At 38.3% G+C, this 17,813-nt stretch overlaps 5 protein-coding genes across 5 annotated transcripts; 2 read left to right on the forward strand and 3 right to left on the reverse strand.

Moving 5' to 3' along the window:
* Window positions 1-530: 530 nt before the first annotated feature.
* LOC104733641 (E3 ubiquitin-protein ligase CHIP) lies at window positions 531-15,582 on the reverse strand. The gene is made up of 9 exons (XM_010453229.3): window positions 15,559-15,582; window positions 2,655-2,979; window positions 2,262-2,329; window positions 2,070-2,133; window positions 1,838-1,909; window positions 1,434-1,567; window positions 1,171-1,342; window positions 972-1,082; window positions 531-877 (listed from the first exon to the last, which is right to left on the reverse strand). The coding sequence occupies exons 2-9, from the start codon at window positions 2,757-2,759 to the stop codon at window positions 749-751; spliced, it is 855 nt and encodes a 284-aa protein (XP_010451531.2). The 5' UTR covers window positions 2,760-2,979; window positions 15,559-15,582; the 3' UTR covers window positions 531-748.
* Window positions 5,926-7,317, forward strand: LOC104733893 (auxin-induced in root cultures protein 12-like). Its single transcript, XM_010453442.3, has one exon. It carries the CDS (start codon window positions 6,358-6,360, stop codon window positions 7,102-7,104), a length of 747 nt encoding a protein of 248 aa, XP_010451744.1. The 5' UTR covers window positions 5,926-6,357; the 3' UTR covers window positions 7,105-7,317.
* Window positions 7,584-12,978, forward strand: LOC104733820 (uncharacterized). The gene is made up of 14 exons (XM_010453382.3): window positions 7,584-8,280; window positions 8,644-8,753; window positions 8,962-9,024; window positions 9,109-9,283; window positions 9,414-9,518; window positions 9,622-9,752; window positions 9,842-10,394; window positions 10,559-10,624; window positions 10,866-10,942; window positions 11,042-11,317; window positions 11,405-11,744; window positions 11,836-11,988; window positions 12,081-12,623; window positions 12,724-12,978. The coding sequence occupies exons 1-14, from the start codon at window positions 8,017-8,019 to the stop codon at window positions 12,895-12,897; spliced, it is 3,030 nt and encodes a 1,009-aa protein (XP_010451684.1). The 5' UTR covers window positions 7,584-8,016; the 3' UTR covers window positions 12,898-12,978.
* Window positions 13,047-14,339, reverse strand: LOC104733715 (ras-related protein RABA5b). The gene is made up of 2 exons (XM_010453330.3): window positions 13,757-14,339; window positions 13,047-13,459 (listed from the first exon to the last, which is right to left on the reverse strand). The coding sequence occupies exons 1-2, from the start codon at window positions 14,067-14,069 to the stop codon at window positions 13,140-13,142; spliced, it is 633 nt and encodes a 210-aa protein (XP_010451632.1). The 5' UTR covers window positions 14,070-14,339; the 3' UTR covers window positions 13,047-13,139.
* LOC104733964 (asparagine--tRNA ligase, cytoplasmic 2) lies at window positions 14,751-17,740 on the reverse strand. Its single transcript, XM_087474072.1, has 7 exons — window positions 16,995-17,740; window positions 16,609-16,854; window positions 15,894-16,475; window positions 15,624-15,809; window positions 15,461-15,525; window positions 15,243-15,372; window positions 14,751-15,150 (listed from the first exon to the last, which is right to left on the reverse strand). The coding sequence occupies exons 1-7, from the start codon at window positions 17,451-17,453 to the stop codon at window positions 14,908-14,910; spliced, it is 1,911 nt and encodes a 636-aa protein (XP_087330198.1). The 5' UTR covers window positions 17,454-17,740; the 3' UTR covers window positions 14,751-14,907.
* Window positions 17,741-17,813: the final 73 nt, after the last annotated feature.

Below are 17,813 nucleotides of genomic sequence, written 5' to 3' on the forward strand. Positions count from 1 at the left end.
TTTTTTGGTGTCCACTTACTATATATGTCCTTTTAATCTATGAACCCGGGGCGGTCGTACTGTCCGCCCTCCTAGTTAAGCCGGCACTGCGTGAAATTGTTCGAAAGATGGTTTTGCTTAACTACCAAATGAATCTAACTTTGTGGACAATTGATGCAACTATGAAAACAGTAGCTATTGTGTAGTGGTATATTGTGTTCGACTATAACTTTTTTTACATTATTTGTATGCGAATTCTTGTTTGTTTATCGTATTTTCATATTTTAGAGTAAATTAATTGCAGACTCAGACTTCAGGGAAGATGACTGGAGTGGTCCCAAGAAGAGAACAATAATACTTAGGCATATTTTTGGACTAAATTAATACATGTTATTTATCTTCAGAGAAGTGCATCTAAATCCCAAATCCCTAGACCCGAAACCAAAAACTTAAACGTCTTCAGAGAAACCTCACCGTTATCCTTTTAACACGGAGAAACAAATCCGGAGAATGACACTGTAGAGGAACTACATTATAATTTTGGTTAGGACTTTCCTCAATTACGTGTCTGTATAGACTAAGACAAATGCCCAATGTGTGCAGGGTGCAAAAAAAACATTGTATATATATATATATATACACGGCAGAGAATCTTACACTTAAAAACATCAGCTCAGAAAAATAAAATTAAACACATCTGATATGTTCTTCTTTCACCAAGTAGCTAGCCTCGTTCTCAGTCTATTATGCATGTGAATCCTCATTTGAATCAGCAACCAATCTTGTAAGCCCAGACGTGTTTTTCTAGATACGCAGCCACTGCCTCTTTTATAGCTAGATTTGGAACGAGCTTGGACGGCTCAAGTTTTTCACGCGTTATAGGATCAAACTTCCCCACCTAGCAAGTGTTGCAAACGAACAAACCTTAACAGAAATAAGAAGAAATAAAAAGAGAGATTAACGCTACAGCAAAGAGCGACGATAATGCCAACCTTCATGAGATGTTCAAGGATCGCTGCTCTTTCATATGTAACCCCACTTGGAGATATTACAGGATCTCGGAATATCTCAAGAGTTATGTTGCAACACAAATAATCTGGCACCTGAAAATAATAAATGCAGAATGGTATTTGACCTCAAATATAAATGAATGATGGGTCTTAAAAATCTTTTAAAGAAAAGTTAATGCACCTCAGATGGTTTATCTTCTTCCGCAGCCTTCTCAAACACACGTTCAAGAGATTTCAAACGCTCAGTATGGGCAATGTAGGCTTCGTGAGAGGACTCTTTTGTCTCTTCTTCTTCTTCTGTTCGAGACATATCTAAAGCACGTTGTTGATTTAGAGCAGCCTCACAAGTTTCCCTACGAAAACATGAATAGTTCCATAAAGCCACACTGAAGCATAGTTCCACGTTGAATGACTGTACCAAATTAAGAAAATTACATAACCTACTTCAAACTATTCAATTCCCACGAGCGCCTTGCAGAAAGCAGTTCCCACTCCATGTATTTTGCTTTAGAAAGCTCTTCCCATATTTCTTCTACCATGTATCCTGCTGGATCCGCACCTCTTCCAAGATCTAAAGCCTATATCAAACGTGGCCACATTAAGTTAGCAGGAAACATGCATCAAAACTATTTCTTTTGTAGTATTTGATGATTTCAAAAACTTAACACATCCCTAGTGTTCTTTCTGACTCAAACCGGCGTCCACAGTATCCACTAACACAACTCTCGAACATAAATATGGAGACTCAAGTGGTACATTACATCTTCATTAAGGTGGTGCTAAGAAACTACACTACTTAGGAAGGTTATGCGTACGGAATCATGTCCAGTAATAGGTTAAATATATACCCTTTGCAACTCTTTGACTCCACTGGTATATTCCTTCTTCTGCAATAATGCAAGTCCTAGCATGTAGTGGGCCTGCCACAGAACAGAAATACCCATATGAAGGAGGAGGAAAGATCAAAGAATGCCAAGATAAGAAGAAAGACCAAAAATAAGACAAAGAACTTAACAGATTCTATATGTAGCATACTGAACAAAAGAGAACCGGTCTAGATATGACCAAAAGAATCAAAACCTTGACGGAATTGTGGAAAAGCTGAATAGCCTTGCGACAATCCTCTTCAACCTTAGTCCAATCCCTGAATTTGATGCAAGCCACCCACAAGCAAACAAGCAAAACATAAACAAACAAAAAGACTAACCAATACATTAAACTATCAAAGCAATTGATGAGTAAGTATAACTTTATTCGAGAGAACATACTCACTTTCGATTCTTATGGCAAAGTGCTCGATTTGTCCAAAAAGTAGGAACATTTGGACACAAAGCTATTGCCTGTTATGTTTACACAAAGATGATTAGATAATCACCCAAAGCTATTGCCTGCTTCTTGATGACAGTAACATATCTGCAAACTGATAACGTATCGACGATAACATAAAAGGTTCCTAAATTCCAACTGTAAACATCCTAATCAATTGTTTCTCACTCAATCTAAACCTAATCTAGATGAAATTAAGTTCTGATTAATAAAAATTCGAAAATTTTGCAATCCAAGGGTTTATTCCTCCAAGCAGATCTAAATCAAAATCCCTATACTAAACCCAAAAAACCAAAAACCCTAACGATGAAATAAGAGATAGGATTGAGAACCATGTACCTCGGTGTAAGCGTCAATGGCAGCACCAAAACGTTCTTTCTTAAAGCAATTGTTTCCGTCTTCCTTTAACCGTTCCGCCATGGCGGAGCCCACCCCTGTAACCATCTACGACGGCACTCCAAAAAGAACGAGTATTTCTCCTTTCCTAAGACTCCTCTGTAACTTGTGCGGCGACGCGTGAGTAGAATCAACCGGGGTGTTTCAGAAGAGAAGAAGCCGCGAAAGTTCTCGACGGATCAAAGGAGAGAGAGAGACAAGAAAGAAACCCAAAAGATTAGTCTCCTTACCGGGTCAGCCCGATCACACTTGGAGCATAATCCCGGATCTTAAATTTTCCTTTTTTTAAAAATATAGGATAAACAGATAATTAAAATCTTCTATATAGTACGAAATCACGGATTTTGTTAATATTTTCAAACAAGTTATAGAAAATAAATGCAGTCAAATTATTATTATTATTATTTTTTTTTCCTTTGGGTCAACAAAAGATTATTATTTTATCAGTTGATGAATTGGATGCATTCTTTAGCTTTTTAAAGACTAGCTAGCCAATTCAAAGTGTGATTGATTAGATTCATACATTTGTCCCAAAATCATTGTAACTTTAGTTATATAACTTAGAAATCTCAAGGAATTAACACATGATGCTAACTGCTAAGCCCATGACAGAAACAAACAAAACAAAAAAAAATGAAATTGAATAACTAAGAAACATTTGGAAGCAAAAGAACTGATAGAATTGGAGGAAACCTTAGTAGTATAACAGTTTCTCTCATTTTATTCATTAGCCTCTAGGCTTGTATTTATACAAGAGATTTAACTTGTCTACCAAGTTCTTTACATATTCAATAATAGTAAATCTACTTATTTACTAATAAGAGAATATTACACAAATATTAACTTTCCATTCAATTTTTTTTTTTTTTTTGCCTAGTCGTCCTCTTAGCTTCGCAACCTAGCCAATCTGTTTGTAACAACAACATCCAATTGAGAAGCACGCTCAACAATCTCCTTCCTCTTCTTGGTCGACACGTTGTGCGCAATCTCCATGCAATAAGTCGTGTAAACCAACCAGTTCCAACAAAGGAGGCAATGAGTGTTTTAGCTGTGTGAACGTAGCGGTTGTGCTTGTGCATCATAAGCAGCTGAAGCTTTAATTTGGCATTATATATAGGCGACAAATTTCTTGAAACCATTTGCAAGATAGTGACGGGTTTTCTTGTTTGTATGACTTTACAAGGTAGTAATTAAAAAAAAAAAAAACTAATCGGCTACGTACTAATAATTATTCTGTGAATCAAACAAGAAAATTGTTTGAAATTGAATCGAGAAATATTTGTGGTGAACTAAGAAGATTTACAGTGAATCAGTGATTGTATTTGTACCTGGTGAACGAAGCTCCCTCTTCTCACGAAAAAACCCCTAACTATGAACTAAGGGAGAACAATTCAACGTTCAAGTTTTAAGAACGGTTTATATATGAAAAGGCCAACGCAAATATGGTTCCAAAGCCCATTAGTAATTTTGAAATTTGTATGAGTTATATATGTTGGCCTAAACTAAAGAGATAGAGATAGATTAAAAAAAGAGAAAAATAAATTATAGACTAATGACGTTCGTACAATACAAAAAGCGTGTCTAATTTTGTTTCTATAACCCCTTTTTACCCAATCAACTTCCCATTTCTGTGGATGCAATCTTTATTTGACGTCTTTACTTTACTTTCTTTTCGCGAGACTTTGTGCATATATATACTTTTGTTGGAATAATTAGGCGTTGATTGTTCATTTTAATAGGACCATATATACTTGTGTCTGTGATTGTACACTAGTCACTTATTATTTACATAATTATAGCTAAAGTTCCATACTATTATTTCATATGTATAAAACGTACTAAAAAGTTTCAATATCTTTCTAAACTCTTATAATGAAGTCTGATGTAAACTAGACTAGGCTTGGGCAAGTCATATATGCCAGAAAAGATTAATCGACAAGGAGTTGCTGACAAAATTCCATTTTCATGATTTGTTTTCTAGGACCAAATACATAAAATCTGGACAGATATTTGTTGTTACATTGTGTTATCTCTACCTGTTTATTGCCCCATACCCCCGGTTCAAAACTAGAATACATATCTTTCGGATCGTATAAAGATACTGTTATTTTAGCGCATATCGACGTAGACCGATATATTTATTTCAAACTGTTTGTGGCATTTGAATTATGTAATTCAAAGTATTTCAATATCTAAAAGATCCCAAGCAAAGAAATACTAGTATAATAAGTTTTTGTTTTATAGCTCCAAGGAGGATATACTATAAATAGGAGGACGCCACGAACCACGTGAACAAAGAAGAAACAGCACATAGGGATCGGACTGTATAAAAACGTCACGTATGCATTAGATAATGCTTATGTAAGCAGCCTTTTTTTTATGTCTTCTTCTCCATCTTTCTCGTCCACATCTCTCTCTCATGAAATATCGGAACACAAAAAGAGAGAGAGAGAGAGAGGACCATTAAAAACTCAGACGACTTTTCACCTAGAGATGTAGTATTAAACTAAAGAGAATTGCGGAAACATTTTACTGAAATTTGGTATTGACAAATTTGACGTGGGTCTATATATATCTACTATATGCCTAAATGTAATAATTAAATGACTCTGTAACAATTATATGAAAAATGTAAAAAGAGTAATTGATGTAGATGGGAATTGGTATATATTCAAAGTTGCCCAACAACTAGGAAAAAAGTAAAAACACCCAAATAGTATAAAAGAAATGAAAATTGGCTTATTTTCAATACATATGAATTGACCTAAAGAAAAATATTGATATCACCTTTTTTAGTTTCAACGTTATGCGTTGTGTGTCGTATGGAAAAAAAAAATCAAAAATTTCGTCCCTACACATTCCTTTTTTTTTTTTTTTTTTTCCATTAGTCCCTACACATTCCTTTTAATATTTGAAAACTGAATGTAAGCTGTAATAAGCCTGTCACTAGCAAAACTTGTAATTTCTTTCTTTTTTTTTTCCTAAAAAAAATGTCCCTTCACATTTCCCAATCCTACAATTCCACCTCTTGTTGTGGACCGATTCTCAGAATTTCATATCCAAAATCGCATTTCATTTATTTATTTCAAAACTGAAGTAGTTTTCAATCCTACCTTTACACTGAAAACATCACCTTATACAATGCGAAGGATCGATGATCATATAACGAAGCTAAAGTAAAAAAAAAGTCATGCATGTAAGAATGAACAAAAAAAAAAAAAACATTTCAACCCATTTGACCGATGACAATATCTAGTAATATAGTATATTACCCGCCGCAAGGAAAAGTTGACAAAAATAACAAAAGATCACAGACGCCAGTTTGCAAGTCAACATCCGCAAGGACACGCACTCTCCACATGCTCTCTCTACCCCCAAATTCCTCCTTACCTATTTAATGATCTCCAACTTCTTTTTAAAATTAACAAAAATACCAATTTCACATCGCGAAAATGACTTTTTCTCATAATCACGGTCAACTCAACACGTGTCATCATCTTAACGTCTCTCCCTGATTCCCTCAATCGTAGAAACGATGCACTGAACCAAAACACTCCCATAACTTCAGGACACTTCTCTCTCTATTTAAACATCTCATGTCCATGTGTTCTGTCTTAACCTCTCTGTCTTATCATACTACTCAGCCATGGCTTCTCCTTCTTCTTCTCTTTTAATCTTAGCCGTCGTTGCTTGCTTCGTCTCGCTAATGTCACCGGTGATTTCACAGACTTCTTCTTGCTCCACTCAGAAGCTAAACTCCGCCGCCTCGTTCGACACTTGCCAGGACCTTCCCGTTCTTGGTTCCTACCTCCATTACACCTACAATGCCTCAAACTCATCTCTCTCCGTCGCCTTCGTCGCAACACCGTCTCAACCCATCGGCGGCTGGGTCTCTTGGGCTATTAACCCGACGGGGACTAAGATGCCCGGTTCTCAGGCATTCGTCGCTTACAGATCCAGAGCCGGTGCTGCTCCCGTCGTGAAGACGTACAACATCAGCAGCTACAGCAGTCTCGTTGAAGGCAAACTCGCCTTCGAGTTCTGGAACCTACGCGCCGAGTCTTTGAGCGGCGGCAGGATCGCTATTTTCACGACGGTTAAGGTTCCGGCTGGAGCCGATAGTGTGAATCAGGTGTGGCAGATCGGCGGGAATTATACCAACGGTCGTCTCGGAGTGCATCCTTTCGCTCCGGATAATTTGAATTCACACCGTGTCCTGAGTTTTACCGCCGATGCACCGAGCTCTGCTCCTTCTCCGGACACCGGTAGCGGCTCGACTACGCCAGGGCAAGCGGCGGGAGGTCCAGGGAACGCAGGGTCATTGACAACAAAAGTAAATTTTGGGGTTAATTTGGGAATTATTGTTTTGTTGGCTTCTATCTTAATTTTCTGAACATGATCTCTCTCTGAGTTTCCTTTTTCTTTGGTACGCGCAATAATGGAGATAGCCCCATACTATTTTTAGTACTATATTAGTCGTAGAGTCATTTACTTTTTTTCACCTTCCCTCGTTACCTTACCTACAAATATTCTTGAGAGTTATTGGATTTGTATGGACCATGCAATTACTGTTATCATCATCATCATATCATCTTATCTGCTTAAATATGCCGTGTGCCGTTCACTACATAGACTACTTTCATTAACAAACCAAACGCGAGATGGTGAGCTTTTGGTGTTACTACCACCACTAACCACCATATTCCTGTGTTTCTCCATTTTATTTATTTTAAAGCCTTTTTTTTAAAAAAGTTATAGTTTGTTCAATTTGCTGTTGGCCACGATGAAGAACAGTGACAACTGATGATACGGTTTTTGTTTTGTTGTTGGGTGGCTTCATACAAATACAACAATACATCTTTAGATGACAACGAGATCAAATTGTTTTCTAGTCCATGAAATCTCAAAACTTGTTCCCGGGTTTTAAACATCTCGACAATATAATGGGCCTAAAGCCCAATAGTTATATCTGTTACTACACGACCCAACAACTAATTAAAGACAGTTTCAACAATGACCAGGAGGAGGCGCATATGCGTTTTGATGCTGCTCTCCCAAGTCCCAACCCTCTCTCTGTCTCTTCTCTGCTACAATAAACATTACTCTCTTTTAAGGCGCTTCCTTAATTGATTCTATCATCTTTTTTTTCCCTCAAATCTCACCCTGAATATTCAATATTTTTTTTTTAAAACTTCAACGCGGTTTCAAAAAAAAAAAAGAAGCTCTAATGCTCGAACGCGTTCTTGAGTTTCGATTCAGTAGAGACGCATAGTATGTATTATTAATTATTAACCAGAGGTTAGTAATGGAGTCGATACAGAACCGAGTGGAATCGTGGATCAGAGACCAGAGAGCGAGGTTTTTACGGGTTTCGTGGGGACCGATTCAATGGAAATTCCGGTGGCCACCGTGGAACGGAGGAGATGCTGATCAGAGGATTAAGATCCGCCGGGAGTATGAGAAGCGTAAAAAGCAAATTGAGGATCTTTGTCTCGCCCTCAAATCCGAGTCTGTCGAGGATTTACAGGACATACTCTGTTGCATGGTCCTCTCCGAGTGTGTTTACAAGGTAATTTTCATTAGTCCTTGTTATAATGTAAACCAATCTAGTCTTTTCTGATTACTGCAATTGAATTAGACGGAACAATTAATTTGCTGATTAACTAAGAGGTTCCTGTTAGTTAGTTAGTTAGTTATTCAGTTAGAAGGTGTTGTGTAGTGTAATCATCAGCTTGTACATATGTGTACTGTTGTAATTCTTTTATACAGGAACTTAAAAGTTCGATCTTTCTCTCTTTTTCATCTCTCTCTTTCTTTCTTTTATTTTATTTTAAAAATGTAACTTTGCAATGAGATGTATCTAGCTGAATTCTAGGAATTTCACTTTAGGCTATTGTATTGTTTATATTAATGGAGGTTGTAATTGTAATAGAGACCTGCAAGTGAGATGGTTCGAGCTGTTAACAAATTTAAAGCCGATTTCGGTGGCCAGTTTGTTTCCTTGGAGAGGGTTCAACCTTCATCTGATCACGTTCTTCACAGGTTGTTTTTTCATCTCTTTACCGTTTGGAATTATTCTTCAACTTCGTCAATGTTTTTGTACTCTCTTTGGTTACAGAAATGTTTTTAGTTTATATTTGGATTTTTAATATTTTATGTCCCATGGCTGCATTTGTCGGTTGTGGTTCATAATGCTCAAAGCTGGTTTTATTGATATGGAAGTTAACTTAACGAGAATATGTTAATGCAGGTATCTACTTGCTGAGGCAGGTGATACATTATTTGCATCCTTTGTCGGAACTAGGCAATATAAGTAAGTCTTGGAGTTTCTATTCCCTGGAAAACAAAATAGCTCAGATGTAAGAGGTGTGTTTTTTCATTCGTGCGTGTGTTCTAGGGACATCATGGCCGACGCAAATATACTTCAAGGTCATATATTTCATGATGATGTCGCAGAGGATGAATGTATCGCAGCATCTGAGCCTATTCAAAGTGAACCACAGAAGAATAATGGGGAGGGTCTGCGGAATCCTAAGCAACTTAGACAGAAGCCCAAACCTGCTGCTCATCGGGTATGCTTGTTGGCACTATGGAGTAGAATTTTTTGTCTCTTTTTTTATCTTTAGTACACTGTGATATTGTGCAGGGCTCAAAATAAGTTGATATTTTCTAAAAGTTATCCCCTTAAATGTTAACAACTAGGGATTCTTGGCTCGTGCTAAGGGGATACCTGCTCTGGAACTTTATAGGCTTGCTCAGAAAAAGAAACGAAAACTTGTATTATGTGGACACTCACTTGGTGGAGCTGTAAGTGCTCTATATTTTCTTACCCTTGTAGTTAGTTCATTACCTACATCTAACTTATCTTGCTGACTCCTGGGTTTTGTATTTTCTTCTTTCACTTCTGCAGGTAGCTGCGTTAGCTACACTTGCCATATTAAGGGTTGTTGCTGCCTCTTCTACAAAGAAAGACAATGGAAATATTCATGTCAAATGTATAACCTTCTCCCAGCCTCCTGTTGGGAATGCTGCGTTGAGAGAGTATGTTTTGGATGCCTAATCAAACATATGGCTGGGTTTAGCAATAGCATTCTCATGTTGATTTTCTCTCCTTTGGTTTTGCATTGCAGTTACGTACATGAAAAAGGATGGCATCATTATTTCAAAAGCTATTGTATTCCTGAAGATTTGGTCCCGAGGATTTTATCTCCTGCATATTTTCATCATTACAATGAGCAAAGAATGTCAATGGCTGGAGAAGCTGAAGCCGCAGATTTGTCATTGTCCAAAAAGAATGGTCAGGGTGTAACATCAGAGGCAGAAAAGGCAAAAGGTAAAGAACACGAGCAGTTAGTCATTGGTGTTGGCCCTGTTCAGAACTCATTCTGGAGGCTTTCACGACTTGTTCCCCTAGAGGCTGTTAAGAAACAACTGGATAGGTATATAGGAAAGAAAGTGGATCCTGCAGAGACTTCTACTGCAACTGTATCTGCAGTGTCAGCTGGGGACGTGGTTATTGAACCACAATCTCTTGAAATTGAGGAGGGTAGGGATGGTATATCTCTCAAGCCATTGCCAGACACTGGTAATGAACAAACAGTTAGTGGAAAAAGTGAAGGAAAGACCAACTCGTCCAATGGGTTTAGGGTTCCTTATCTGCCCTCTTATGTTCCATTTGGAGAGGTAGATTTATAACTAATATACAATTGTGGTTCTTAACCTATTTTACTTTATCAAGATTGGAAATGCTAATTCGATGGCCTATTATCAGCTTCGATGTTTTTTTTTTTCCTTCAGTAGAATCATGAATAAGTGACGGCTCATTAATTTGATTTTTCGTATCACAGCTATATCTCTTGGGAACTGCATCTGTGGAATCACTTTCAGAAGGAGAGTACTCTAAATTGACATCGGTATGAGGTTTTTTTTACTCATAGACATGCTAATAAGTGATTTTTTTAACTATTGAATTGATCAAGTTTCTTTAATTTTGGAGTTGTCTAACTTGAGGCGCTTGTCTATTTGGATGCTTAATATCTCGAAGCTCGATTTCAAAGTATATTAGGGTCCTGTCATTGCATGCCTACCTTCATATTTAGTTTGTGGTTGAAGGTCTCTTATTTGGTTGCATTTTTTTGGCAAAGATATTTTCAGGTTAGATCTGTGATAACCGAACTGAGAGAACGTCTTCAGTCACATTCTATGAAGTCCTATAGGGCTCGCTTCCAGAGGTGATAGTTCCTCCTTTCCTTGTCCAAAATTCCAGATATGGGCCAGTAACCCCTTGATTTGGTTTCTCTTAAGTTGACATGCTTCTTTTCTTTTTGTAGAATACATGACCTCTGCATGGATATTGATGGTCTTTTTGGAGCGGATCAACAGAAGCAGTTTCCACATCTACAACAGTGGCTTGGAATTGCTGTTGGTGGTAGTGTAGAGCTTGGGCACATCGTTGAATCACCGGTTATTAGAACCGCCACTTCTATCGCCCCTCTTGGCTGGAAAGGCGTTCCTGGTGATAAAAATGCAGAACCTCTAAAAGTTGATATCACTGGATTTGGCTTGCATTTGTGTTCTTTTGTACATGCTCAAGTGAATGGCCACTGGTATGTCCACGTTTTTCTTTTCTTTTCTAATGAATGATCAATATATGTGATACAATTGTTAAAATATCAGTAATTAACTCTATCTAGGTGCTCAACTACCGTGGAATCTTTCCCTTCAACACCTGCTTACTCTTCGGATAATGTAGAACAGACAGAACTACAGAAAATTAGGGTGGTCATTGGAACTCCCCTGAAACAACCTCCAAGCAACCAGATCGTTGAAGATCCTCTAGTTCCTATGTTCTCGTCTGTTGATTCAAACACCGGTTTCCCCAAGGAAGGAATCAACTTAGGTTTTTTACAAGAGGACAAGTTTGTTCGTCCTGAAGGTTTGGAGGACTTATATATATTCTGCACTAGTGATTTTGCCACAGTGGCTAAGGAGGTCGAGGTCAGAACACGGAGGGTGCGATTACTCGGACTTGAGGTACAGCAGTCCTTGTTTCACCGGTATAACACTACATGTTTTTTCATATATTGCATGTAATTATATATATCTGGCTCATCTGTCTGCTCAGGGTGCTGGTAAAACCTCTCTATTCCGGGCAATACTGGGTCAAAGCATGCTGAGTTCGATGACTCATGTGGAGAATCTGCAGATACAATCTGATGTTCAAGAATGTATAATTGGTGGTGTTTGCTACTCGGACACAGTGGGTGTAAACCTGCAGGTTGGTTACTTCATATTCTGGTTCCACAAGTTTCAAGTTTATTTTTTCCCAGAGTTAGTAATTAAGTAAATCATTTTGGTATTCTGATGCAGGAGCTGAACTTAGAAGCTTCTCGATTTAGAGAAGAACTATGGAAAGGAGTTCGTAATCTAAGTAAAAAGATAGATTTAGTTATTCTTGTTCACAATCTCTCTCACAGAATACCACGTTACCAGAACTCAACAACACAACTGCAGCTACAGCAACCAGCACTTGCTCTTCTGTTAGATGAAGTTAAATCTCTCGGTATCCCTTGGGTTCTCGCCATAACAAACAAGTTCTCAGTCAGTGCCCATCAGCAGAAATCCGCTATCGAAGCTGTACTTCAGGCATATCAAGCATCTCCAAACACAACCGGAGTCGTTAACTCTATCCCTTATATTATTTCTGGCTCTGGAAGTTCCTCATTGCCTTGGGCAGCTGTGAATGCGGGTAATGAAGGATCAGTAGGTGCGCAAAAGCTAATATTTGCTCCACTCGACCTTGTCAAAAAGCCTTTTCAGAGAAAAGACACTGTTTTTCCAGTGGATGGTGTGAATTCTCTTTGCCAGCTTGTCCATCGCGTTCTTCAAACTCAAGAAGAAGCTTGCTTTCAGGTAATATTAACACTCTCTTAGCTGACACAGCGTTGGAAAGAATGTTATAATTATCAATATAGAGTGTTCAAGTCGCTTTAATATAAATATATCTCCATAGGAACTTACTAGGGACAGACTGTTGGTTGAACTAGCTAAAGATCGTGCAGTAGATGGTTCACAGGCCAAGTCATCTTCAATGTCAGCAGCAGCCGTGGGAGCTTCACTTGGTGCTGGTCTTGGCCTTGTCTTGGCAGTAGTAATGGGTGCTGGTTCTGCTTTACGAAAACCATGATTGTATTTGTACCCAATCAACCATTGCATCTATGTACATAGTCCCATTAGAGTTGGTTTTCAAATTCATGTGTTTTTGCCATTTTCTCGATACCACCAGGTCATTTGCTCTAATCCCTCGGCCAGAACCAATGTGTAGCACACAGTAACAACACAAAATAGATAGCGAGTATCTTATAACTCCGAAATGATAATTATAGCATTATAAGGTTTATTCTGGTAAAAGACAAAGATCGTTTAAAATCATCCGGAGCAACAAGACGGACTCCGCCAAGAGCTCTCGGAGCCATCTTGGTTGTTGACAAGGCTGACCCTGTTAACTGAAAGTTCAGCCTTGTAAGCATCGGAGTTGAGAAGTTTACGGCTGACATTGTTAAATATCTCTCTGATGACAATCTCAAAGGCTTTGTCTACGTTTGTGGCGTCTAGAGCTGATGTCTCCATGAAGAACAACCCTTCTTCCTCGGCCAGAGCTTTCCCTTCTTCCACACTAACCGCTCTGATATCCTCCAAATCACATTTGTTCCCAACTAGCATTTGTGCCACCGCCGTGTCACAATGAGCTTGCGAGGTAACAAAACACAAAGAGTCAGACTTTTGTTTGAATTCACAACTGTAGAGAAAGAATCTCAAACTTAAGGGAGCAATACAGAGCATCTTATAGACTCAGAGAACCCAAATCACATCTCATTGCCTCAAACTAAAGATAAGAATAACAATGGCTCAGATACATAGCAGCAGAATCATAAAACCAATCAATTCCAAGTGTTAGGATCCTTTCAAAGCTTCAAAACAAAGTGGAACAAAAGAAAGAGAAGAAGAGTCAAATAATAACGTATTGTTGAGTTCTTGAAGCCAACGTTTAACGCTTTGGAAAGTGTCGCTTCGGGTGATGTCATAAACGATGAGAGCACCAAAAGCACCTCTGTAGTAAGCAGAAGTGACAGCCCTAAACCTCTCTTGACCAGCAGTGTCCCAGATCTGAGCTTTCACTTCTTTCCCTTCGATTTCCACCAGCTGCGTCTGAAACTCCACTCCGATTGTCGCCTTGGAGTTTGTGTCGAACTCATCCCGCGAGAATCGAGACAGCAGGTTCGATTTTCCGACAGCTGAATCCCCGATTAGGACAATCTTGAACAGGTACTCTTCTCCTCTGTCGTCTTCCTTACCCATCTTCTTCTTCTTTCTTGAGATTGTGGTGATATGGTTATTGCAGGCTTTCAAGCGAGAACCTAAGCTTTGATAAGTGGTAGAGTGGTGACAGACAAGCTGCGTGATTGGCGGGGTTTCCTATATAGACTATCTTCATTAATTCTTTACTTAATTGCGTTTAAGACTTTCTGATTAAGGCCATACTTAATTCTAAGCATTTTGGTGTCACTTTACGGATAAATCATAAGTTTGCTTAAAGACTCTTTAGAATTTGCTAATTAAATTATAATTTCTGAATTAGTTTCTATGAATTGAAGACAAAAATTGGTACGTTTTTCAACAATATTTTTTGTTGTTATAGAGTTTGCTCATATTTATGTCACAACTCACAACCAACATATTTATTTCAAACTATATTTCAAAAGCTTAAAAGAATTGTCATCAAAATATTCTGCTACCAGCCAGTTTTATATCTTGACAACCCAAAATTTGACTAAAATTGTGTGGTTCGATTATAAATGTTGAATTCAAATATAGTTTCACAAAAATTCCAAATCTAAGTAGGGATGAGTACAAGAAGACAAACACTTCAAAATAAGCAATTGGACTTTCAAATGTCCTTAAAACTTCGGACTACTGTACTTGCGTTACGTGTCTGGTCTTTGTTACCAGCTCACTTGTATGATTGCAACTTTCTTATAGTTTTTATATAAAAAAATTATCTTAAAGCTTATTTACCATTTTCATCCAAAGTACACAATCCACAGATCACTTATGAACACGTTGCTATACAATTATTTTCTTACTTTATAAAGTATGGTTACATAGATTACATAACAAGTTTGTACATGAGGCTGATTTAGTTGTTTGCATTGCCCCAACTTCTAGGGAAAGGAATGGCGTCTTTGATATCAGGAAGTCCGGTCGCAAACAGAAGCATATGTTCCATGCTTAGGCTTATTCCTGAATGCTTCACTGTCCCATGCCTCCTTAAGTCTAAGTACCACTCGAACTTCTCCCTCGTGAATCCGAATTCACCGATCCTTGCATTCAAAACCTCAAACCGTTCTTCGTTTTGGCTCCCGGTGATCACAACACCAACCTGTAAAGAAAGATGAAGACTTTTGTAAAATTCTACAACTTTAAAAACCTAGATTTAGATCAATGTTTGGTTTGGTTTGGTTATCTTCTTACCTTTGGTACGACCAGATCGAATGCTGCTACAGTCTTCTTATCATCATTCAACCGTACGTAAAACGGTTTAGCTACTTTCGGGTAACTATGTATAATTACAGGACCTTTGTAGATCTCATCAGTTAGATAACTGCAACATTATACCGGTAAAAAGAGAATTTAAGAATCGGATCTTGAAACAGAGACTCAATTGCATTTTCCATACGCAAAAACAATACCTTAGATGCTCTGTTGTTAAAGCAACGCCCCACTCAGGCTTGGTTTCAAATTTTCTAGCAGTTGCCTGTTTTAGATAATCAGATCATTATGATGTCACAATAAATCAGTACAATGAAAAAAATCAGTAAGTAGAAAAATATATGGGAAGTGAGAGTGTTATACCTTTTGCAGAAGATTAATCGCTTCAGTATAGGAAAATCTCAAAAGAGAGCTGGACGCTGTTGCTTCCAGACGTGTGGTGATGGTCTTGTCAACTCGTTTTGATATGAATTTCATGTCTTCCTGACGATTTTCCAGAATATATTTGCAGAGGAACTTGAAGTATTCATCAGCACAATCCATAGCATCCTGTAACATCAAAAGAACACAAGTCACCATTTGTTAAATAACACTGAATGACCAAAATCAATGTTATAGTTATAACAATCTTACATCCAATTCCGAAAAAGCCATCTCGGTTTCCACATTCCACATCTCTGCCAAATGCCTTGCATTGTCAATTTTATCAGCTACAAATCGCGGTCCAAAGGTATAAACTTTTCCAAGTGCAGAGGCATAGCTCTCAAGATGAAACCTCCCTGAAGCAGTCAGATAAGTGTCGCGACCAAAGAAATCTTTCGAGAAATCAAGCTTCTCAGATTTCACCAAAGTAGTTCCTGATTTGGAATTTTGTTTCATCTCAAGCTGAGATGCAAGATCGCTTGTTTTCTTCAGGTCGTGAACAGCAGCAACCACAGCTTCTCGGTTGCTGTCAGATCTCTTGAGGTGATCAATCAGCCTAGTCTTTTCCTTTATCGCAGCCTTTACAGTGTCAATGCTAAATCCATCTTTTTCTTTGACAGGCTTCTTCTCCTCTTTATTATCAGTTTTACCTAAAAGAGTAGTGACCCTAAACATTTCGCCAAATCGAGTGGTTGTGATGACTGGTACTTGAACATACTGAAACCCATGGTATTGAAGGAATGTGTGGCTCGCTAAGGTTAGCGCACTGTGCACTCTAGTTACCGACCCAACCTTCACAGACAAATAGAAGAGAAATCTATATTAACTAATTGCTCTTTCATGAAAAACACAAAAACAGCTTTCTGAAAGACTCCCTATAACCTAAAACCATTAGTGAAAAAATGTAGAAATAATATAGTAATACCGTAGTTGTGCGGGGCCTGAAATGAGAGTAGTCTCTAAGCATATGAAGAGGAAGCTGTTTCTTAGACAGTGGATACTTTTCTGGATCCACAGTTCCAACATGAAGAAGCTTCTCAGCCTCAAGCTCAATGACATGTTTCGTAGAAGCAGCCAATGGTAGTCTTAACACACCTTCAGCTACAATACATGTCCCTAAAGCCATAAGCTGAGTTGCTGGAACAGTCGACAATGCAGAATCAACAACAACCTGAGAGAGAGAGAAAACAAATTTGGAATTTATCTCTATTAAAAAAAAGTTCTCATTGGCATTTCATCAAACACCTTATGCGCCAAAAATTTAGTTATCGTTTCCGCTTCAAAATTAGTAAACTTTATAAGGCGCTATACCTGTAGACTGGAGACGGAGGAGCCATCACTGATCAAGAAGTAAAAAACATACTCCGGCGGCGGCGGGGCTTTCTGACCGGCGAGTTCCGTCTTATCAAAGATTGGGTAAGTCTTTCCACCACCGCCACTCAATACATCGAAAAATCTCCTGAAAATATTCATTTTGGATTGAATAATCTCCGTGCACCTAATGTTCGCCGTCGTATGAGATTGATCCCCACCACTCGACGGCGAAGGGTCACCAACTACAGGTGGCGGAGGAGAGTCTTTCTTAACCGCTCTACAAGACTTAACCCAACCGCCAATCACAAGTCTTTTACCGACCAATCCTGCGCCGCGGTCGCTTCGTTCGAGCAGAGTCTTTAACTCGACCCGGTTCGAATACTTGGATAACGTAATGGGTTTGGGAGATAAATCATCATCCAGCTCTTTCTGATGGGTTTTTCCAAGGGATTCCATTTTGAAAATCGGAAGAAGAATGGGAGAAATTGAGATGAAGATTTGGGTTTAGTGAGGTTAATCGAATTGAAGAAATCGATAGAGAAGAAGAGATTATATATAAACATGATTACTTGCAGATAATTTGGGTTTGAGAGAAGAGAGATTAGAGGAAGTTTAGACTGTTAGAACAAGGAAAAGGATTGTTTCAGTGTTGCGGAGAGAAGCAGAGAGAAGCAGAGAAAGAGAGAGAGAAAGGCAAAGTTTGGTATTCTTCAAGGTTGGGATATTCGCGGGAACTCTGTCCCAAACAGTTTAATATTATTAAAATATTAATACCAGATCATTGTGATTATAAGCCCAATTGCCCAATAGCCCAAT

This window comes from Camelina sativa, chromosome 1 (genome assembly GCF_030686135.1).
Source record: "Camelina sativa cultivar CO46 ecotype springtype chromosome 1, ASM3068613v1".
Classification (NCBI taxonomy): domain Eukaryota; kingdom Viridiplantae; phylum Streptophyta; class Magnoliopsida; order Brassicales; family Brassicaceae; genus Camelina; species Camelina sativa.